Source organism: Dipodomys spectabilis, unplaced genomic scaffold (genome assembly GCF_019054845.1).
Source record: "Dipodomys spectabilis isolate Male_0828 unplaced genomic scaffold, ASM1905484v1 ptg000657l, whole genome shotgun sequence".
NCBI classification, from domain to species: Eukaryota; Metazoa; Chordata; class Mammalia; order Rodentia; family Heteromyidae; genus Dipodomys; species Dipodomys spectabilis.
The window spans coordinates 799,086-806,739 of NW_024871334.1; the positions used below are offsets into that span (position 1 = coordinate 799,086).

Sequence of the window (7,654 nt, forward strand, 5' to 3'; positions counted from 1 at the left end):
CTGGGCTTAGCTGAACTGGGCTGAGCTGGGCTGAGCTGGGCTGGGCTGGGCTGAGCTGGGCTGGGCTGAGCTGGTCTGGGCTGAGCTGAGCTGGGCTGAGCTGAGCTGGGCTGGGGTGAGCTGAGCTAGGCTGGGCTGAGCTGGGCTGAGGTGAGCTGAGCTGAGCTGGCCTAGGGTGAGCTGTGCTTGGGTGAGCCAAGGAGCTGGATTGAGCTAAGCTGATCTGGCCTGAGCTGGCCTGTGCTGGCCTGAGCTGGACATAGCTGGATTGTGCTAAGCTGAACTGTCCTGAGCTGGCTCAAGCTAAGCGGAGCTGACGCTCAGAGCCAGAGGTAGCTGTGCTGCTGAGAAAGGCTTGATCTGAATAGCTCTAGCTGCTTTGAGCTAAGTGACCTCAACAGGCTGGGTGGTCCATCTGGGCTGTGTTGTCCTCACTGATTGGTCCTGGGGTCTGGGCAGGTGTTTGTGATCTTGAATCTAGGTAGAGGGTCAAGTTGGTTTTACATGTGTTCTCCCATCCTACCTCCCCTCACCCCATCCCACTGACCCTTAGAGGGGCTTAACAGTGACTTCAGTATGACTGGGCTGGGCGCTGCCCTGGGGCGGAGCAGCAGCGTCTCTGGTGTACAACTCGAAGCCTGAGCTGGGCTCAGGGTGTGCCTCAGGCACACCAAGTGTGGCATGCTGGCACCTTGGACTGACTCCAGATGAAATAGAGGTAGCAAGATTGAGCCTGAGCCTGGACCTGGGTCTGAGCCTGAGCCTGAGCCTGAGCCTGGACCTGGGTCTGAGCCTGAGCCTGAGCCTGGGCCTGGGCCTGAGCCTGAGCCTGAGCCTGAGCCTGAGCCTGAGCCTGGGCCTGGGCCTGAGCCTGAGCCTGGGCCTGGGCCTGGGCCTGGGCCTGAGCCTGGGCCTGAGCCTGAGCCTGAGCCTGGGCCTGGGCCTGGGCCTGAGCCTGGGCCTGAGCCTGAGCCTGGGCCTGAGCCTGAGCTTGAGCCTGAGCCTGGGCCTGGGCCTGGGCCTGGGCCTGGGCCTGGGCCTGGGCCTGAGCCTGAGCCTGAGCCTGGGCCTGGGCCTGGGCCTGAGCCTGGGCCTGAGCCTGAGCTTGAACCTGAGCCTGGGCCTGGGCCTGGGCCTGAGCCTGAGCCTGAGCCTGGGCCTGGGCCTGGGCCTGGGCCTGAGCCATTCTGGTGGGAGTTGGGACACAGCCTGGTCTGAGCACGGGGTCGGCACTGCATGGTGTTGGCTGTTGACAGCCAGATCCCAGTTCTAGCACACGCCCATCTCCAACCTGAGAGCCCCTCGCTCCCCCCAGCCTGGTGCCAGAAGCACCATGCCTCCTAGCAGCCACCTGCAGCTCTTAGAGCACTGCAGGGGACCCGGCGCGGAGCGGGCGGCCGCCCTGGGAGGGCAGAGCCAGGGCCTGGCCACGGCGGGGGGCGCACTTCTCACCCTCCTTTCTTTCTGTCCCTCCGGGTCCCAGCAAGCCCATCCCCCCCAAGCGTCTTCCCCCTCGTGTCCTGCGAGAGCCCCCTGTCCGATGAGAGCCTGGTGGCCGTGGGCTGCCTGGCACGGGACTTCCTGCCCAGCTCCATCTCCTTCTCCTGGAATTACAAGAACAACACCGCCGTGACACAGGGCGTCACCACATTCCCAACACTGCCGGAGGGGGTCAAGTTCGCGGCCACCTCGCAGGTGCTGCTGCCCTCCCAGGATGTCCTGCAAGGCACAGACGACTACCTGGTGTGCAAAGTCAAGCATGGTCAACAAAACCAAGACCTGCGGGTGCCTCTTCCAGGTGAGAGCCGACCCCTCCCCAGTGTGGGCGCAGAAGCTGGTCGGGTACAGTGGGCGGGGCTTGGACCAGACCCCACTAATGCCTCCCCCCTCCGCTGCAGAGGTTGGAAACCAGCCCCCCAATGTGACCGTGTTCATCCCACCGCGAGACGCCTTCTCTGGCCCCGGCCCACGCAAGTCCAGTCTTATCTGCCAGGCCACAGGCTTCAGCCCCAAGCAGATCACAGTGTCCTGGCTACGAGATGGACGGCCTGTGACGTCCGGCTTCACCACTGAAGAGGTGAGGGCAGAGGCCACCGCCGAGTCCAAGCCCCGCACCTTCAGCATCACCAGCCAGCTGACCATCACCGAACTCGAGTGGCTCAGGCAAAGCGTGTTCACCTGCCGTGTGGATCACCAAGGACTCACTTTTGTGAAGAATGTGTCATCCATGTGCAATGCTGGTGAGTGACTTTCTCTGAGTCCAGTGCCCAAGGTCCTAGCCAGGGTACACATGGACACACGCGCACGCGCACGCACACACTCAGGCATGGCAGACTCCGCCGCACATGTCTCTCTGCTCCTGACACTTGGCTGCACAGCGTGGTCAAGTGTGAGAGCAGGGTCAGGGACAGCGGGGGAGGGAGGCCCGGGAAGGGACAAGGGTCGCCCTGCAACAGGACCGGGCAGACTCAGCAAGGCAGCTGCTACTGTTGGGGAGGAAGCAAAGCCCTTCCCAGGCTTGGCACCCAGTGCTGACAGCAGTGTTCTGTTGACCACAGTTACGTCCACAGACATCCAAGTCTTCACCACAGCCCCCTCCTTTGCTGACATCTTCCTCAACAAGTTAGCCAGGCTGTCCTGCCTGGTCACAGACCTGGGCTCCTATGAAAGCCTGAACATCTCCTGGACACGCCAGAGCGGCGAGGCCCTGAGAACCGAGACCAAAGACTTCAGCAGCCACCCGAACGGCACGTTCAGCGTCACAGGGGAGGCCAGCGTGTGTGTGGAAGACTGGGAGTCTGGGGAGAGGTTCACGTGCACCGTGACCCACGCGGACCTGCCCTCCCCGGTGAAGCAGACCATCTTCAAGCACAGAGGTAGGCAGGCTCCAGTCCACCCCTGTCCGGGCCCCGTCCCGGGCCCCGGGAGGGCGGCTGACCGTGCCCACCCTGACTCACCACCGTCTCCTTGCTCACAGATGTGGCCAAGCACCCGCCCGCCGTGTACCTGCTGCCCCCAGCCCGGGAGCAGCTGGCCCTGCGGGAGTCAGCCACAATCAGCTGCCTGGTGAAGGCCTTCTCTCCCCCGGACGTCTTTGTGCAGTGGCTTCACAGGGGGCGGCCCTTGTCCGAGGACAAGTACGTGACCAGCGCCCCGGTGCCTGAGCCCCAGGCCCCAGGCCTCTACTTCACCCACAGCCTCCTGACGGTGTCCGAGGAGGACTGGAACTCCGGGGAGACCTTCACCTGCGTCGTGGCTCACCAGGCCCTGCCATACATGGTGACGGAGAGGACCGTGGACAAGTCCTCTGGTAAACCCACTCTGTACAACGTGTCCCTGATCCTGTCCGACACAGCCAACACTTGCTACTGACCCTGTGGCCCCGCAGGCAGGCTCTGGGGCCGGGGGCTCTGTGTGCGTGCATGCATCTAACTGTGCCAGCGGGTGAGGCGATGCCTTCTATAAAGTAGAAATAAAACGATCCTCTCAAAAGATGCTGGTCTTGAGTGTGCAGTGCTCTTGCCTGCGGGAACGGTGGCGGGCGGTGCCCACCCCCTGCAGAGCGCCTCCCTCTTGGCTCTGCTCTGCCTCTGTGTGACCTCAGGAAGGGCCCGTGCACCCCACACCATGCACACACGGAGCCCTGCGCGAAGGCACGTGGCAACACACACACATGGAAACATAGACAGCCACCCACGTGTAAATGTGTGCACACGTGCAAACATACATTCCTAAGCAGAGAGATGCAATGGCTCATGGGACACGAGTGGACACACATGGACTCATGCATGCAACAAACAATGCTCATGAGCAGGAAGAGACACATAAGCAGGCACCACACATGTGTGCCCACAAGCACTGGCAGGCTCTGAGCCCCACGGATGCATGCACACCTACACACATGTGTGCCCACAAGCACTGGCAGGCTCTGATCCCCACGGATGCATGCACACCTACACACATGTGTGCACACAAGCACTGGCAGGCTCTGAGCCCCATGGATGCATGCACACCTACACACATGTGTGCACACAAGCACTGGCAGGCTCTGATCCCCACGGATGCATGCACACCTACACACATGTGTGCACACAAGCACTGGCAGGCTCTGATCCCCACGGATGCATGCACACCTACACACATGTGTGCACACAAGCAGAGGCAGGGCAAAAGTAAACACAGTCACTCAAACACAGACTACAGACATGGGAGCACAAACATGTGTGCATCCAGAGATGCAGACCTAGCACAGTCCTGCACACAGGGACACGTGTGCATGTGGGCACAGACAAGGCGCACAGACGCCCGCAGGGCCGCTCTGCTGCACTGTGCTAGCTCAGGGCTTCTCCCGCATGGCTCTGCTTGTCATACTTCTCTGCAGTCATACGTCCACAGCCCAGCCCAGCCTGGCCTCTGACCCGGGGCGCCGTCCCTGGGTCCAAGCCCGGGCTCACAGCCAGGGCTGAGCCACCGCAGCTTCTAGGAAAGCCCCTCTGTGCCCGAGGATGCAGCGTGCCCACCTGCCGGGGCTCCAGGTGGGGGCAGCAGGCCCCTCCAGCCCCAGGTGTGGGGAAACATGCTAATAGAGCGAGCGGGGTCCAGGCCTGCTCTTCTTGGCTGCTCCCCGTTAGTAGGAAGCCACAGGAGACCAGTCTGAGTGCATGTGCCCTGCTTCCCAGGCCGGCCGCAGAAGCTAGCTGCCCAGGAGAGACAGGGAGGGAAGACAGAGACCCGGCAAAGGCCACGTGCCCGCCAGACGCTGCCTGGCTGCGGTGGCCCCTAGACCCTGCCGTGCACTCAGCCCTGTGGGCTGAGCTGCAGCTGCCCCTGCATTCCCAGGCAGAGGCCTTGCCGAGCGTGCTCATCTCCCGTCCCCTGGCCCGGAGCCATGGCTGCGGGGGAGGGGAGGGACAGGCACTCGTGGGGACTCTGCTTCGCTGGGGAGCAGGTGTCAGAGTGCTGGCCGGGAAGGGGGAACAGGCAGCCTCATCTCCATCTCCATCTGCCCCGTCCCAAAGCAAGGGGCTTCAGTGTGTCAGCCGCCACGCGGCCCCGCGGCCCTGGCTCTGGGCCCCGCACAGAGAGCAGGACACAGCAGAGCCCCTGCCTGAGCCCGCGCTTCCTGCACCCGCGCCCGCGTGCTGCGCCTCTCGTGCTCTGTCTGCCGCCAGGGCTCACTGCCTGCCGCTGCTTGGCCATGCTCTCCTCTGTCCAGCTAGCGCTCAAGGAGCCCGTCCTGTGCTGGCCAGGCCTCCTCCAGCCCTAGGGCAGGTAGCAGGCAGGCGTCCAGCCAGCACCAGACTGTACTGCCCCGCGAGCCTCCACCCCACTCTGACCCTCCTTCTGTGCCCCTCACAGAGGGAGAGGTGAGCGCCGAGGAGGAGGGCTTCGAGAACCTCTGGACCACGGCCTCCACCTTCATCGTTCTCTTCCTCCTGAGCCTCTTCTACAGCACCACTGTGACCCTGTTCAAGGTAGCCTGGCTGGGGCTGAGCGGGCCCTGGGGCTGACCGGGGCAGGGAGCGGCCTGGGCTGACAGAGGTGCTGGGACCCCGTTCTCCTACCCCACCTCTGCTTGTTGGGGGACCACGGCTCACCCTCCCTGTGTCTGTTGCCTGCAGGTGAAGTGACTTGCCCAGCGAAGGACACTGGACACCAACGGGCTGGACCACAGGACACCACCTCTGGGCTTGGGTGGCTCAGCCTGTGGCTGATGGACCTGCACCTAACTCTTCCCCATGTATCCCTTCAGCTTTGAGCTGTAAAATCGACTGGCCACAAAGGTCGAGGGGCCTGGCCTGTGGAAAGCCTGCTTACTTCTGTGCTGTGTGCATATGTGAGCCAAAATAAACAGATACTTTCTGTAAAACCATTTTCTCATGGAGAATTTTCTTTCTTTACAATGTTTCTGTGTGAGAATTCTCAGAGGTGACCCCAAGTCCAAAGGCAGCCATGCAGCCATGGGGAGAGCTGTCCGGTGTGCTCAGGATTGGCGGACAACACATGGCCAGCCAGGCTAGGCTTGCTCAGGCCGGAGGATTCTAGGCCAGGTCTCTCAGACACAATGGAAACCCATCACCGCTACCTTCTCTCTTGTGTGGGATTTATAGTAAACTGGGTTGTTTGCGTCCTGTTGCAAAGATTTGTGCATGTATGGCATGTGCCCTCATTGTAAGAAGTGCCGGCTGAGCTCTCTGGGCCTGTCAGTCTGTCCTGTACCAGGGACCACCTCCCAGGGAAGTCTGCTGGGCACCTGGGGCAGTCAGTGCAGCAGGAGTGTGGGCGCTCTGAGCACCTAGGGCAGTGTGGGCAGGAGTGTGGGTGCTCTGGGCACCTGGGGCAGTCGGTGTGGGCAGGGGTGTGGGCGCTCTGGGCATCTGCAGTCAGTGTGGGCAGGAGTGTGGGCGCTCTGGGCATCTGCAGTCGGTGTGGGCAGGAGTGTGGGTGCTCTGGACACCTGGGGCAGTGTGGGCAGGAGTGTGGGCGCTCTGAGCACCTGGGGCAGTCAGTGTGGGCAGGGGTGTGGGCGCTCTGGGCATCTGCAGTCAGTGTGGGCAGGGGTGTGGGCACTCTGGGCACCTAGGGCAGTGTGGGCAGGAGTGTGGGCGCTCTGGGCATCTGCAGTCAGTGTGGGCAGGGGTGTGGGCACTCTGGGCACCTGGGGCAGTGTGGGCAGGAGTGTGGGCGCTCTGGGCATCTGCAGTCGGTGTAGGCAGGAGTGTGGGCGCTCTGGGCATCTGCAGTCAGTGTGGGCAGGGGTGTGGGCGCTCTGGGCATCTGCAGTCAGTGTGGGCAGGGGTGTGGGCGCTCTGGGCATCTTCAGTCGGTGTAGGCAGGAGTGTGGGCGCTCTGGGCATCTGCAGTCAGTGTGGGCAGGGGTGTGGGCGCTCTGGGCATCTGCAGTCAGTGTGGACAGGAGTGTGGGCGCTCTGGGCACCTGGGGCAGTCAGTGTGGGCAGGGGTGTGGGCGCTCTGGGCATCTGCAGTCAGTGTGGGCAGGGGTGTGGGCGCTCTGGGCATCTGCAGTCGGTGTGGGCAGGAGTGTGGGCGCTCTGGGCATCTGCAGTCAGTGTGGGCAGGGGTGTGGGCGCTCTGGGCATCTGCAGTCGGGGTAGGCAGGAGTGTGGGCGCTCTGGGCATCTGCAGTCAGTGTGGGCAGGGGTGTGGGTGCTCTGGGCATCTGCAGTCAGTGTGGGCAGGGGTGTGGGCGCTCTGGGCATCTGCAGTCAGTGTGGACAGGAGTGTGGGCGCTCTGGGCACCTGGGGCAGTCAGTGTGGGCAGGGGTGTGGGCGCTCTGGGCATCTGCAGTCAGTGTGGGCAGGGGTATGGGCGCTCTGGGCATCTGCAGTCGGTGTGGGCAGGAGTGTGGGCGCTCTGGACACCTGGGGCAGTGTGGGCAGAAGTGTGGGCGCTCTGGGCATCTGCAGTCAGTGTGGGCAGGGGTGTGGGCGCTCTGGGCATCTGCAGTCGGTGTGGGCAGGAGTGTGGGTGCTCTGGGCACCTGGGGCAGTCAGTGTGGGCAGCGGTGTGGACGCTCTGGGCACCTGGGGCAGTCAGTGTGGACAGGAGTGTGGGTGCTCTGGGCACCTGGGGCAGTCAGTGTGGGCAGGGGTGTGGGTGCTCTGGGCACCTGGGGCAGTGTGGGCAGGAGTG

General features: G+C 63.2%; 1 gene segment (V, D, J or C); it reads left to right on the forward strand.

The window, feature by feature from the left end:
* LOC122101352 overlaps positions 1-5,872 on the forward strand; it is a 61,209-nt gene extending 55,337 nt beyond the window's left edge. The window contains 6 exon segments of the C gene segment in view: positions 1,484-1,798; positions 1,899-2,240; positions 2,559-2,876; positions 2,978-3,310; positions 5,359-5,474; positions 5,622-5,872. Coding sequence covers positions 1,484-1,798; positions 1,899-2,240; positions 2,559-2,876; positions 2,978-3,310; positions 5,359-5,474; positions 5,622-5,630 — 1,433 coding nt within the window.
* Positions 5,873-7,654: the final 1,782 nt, after the last annotated feature.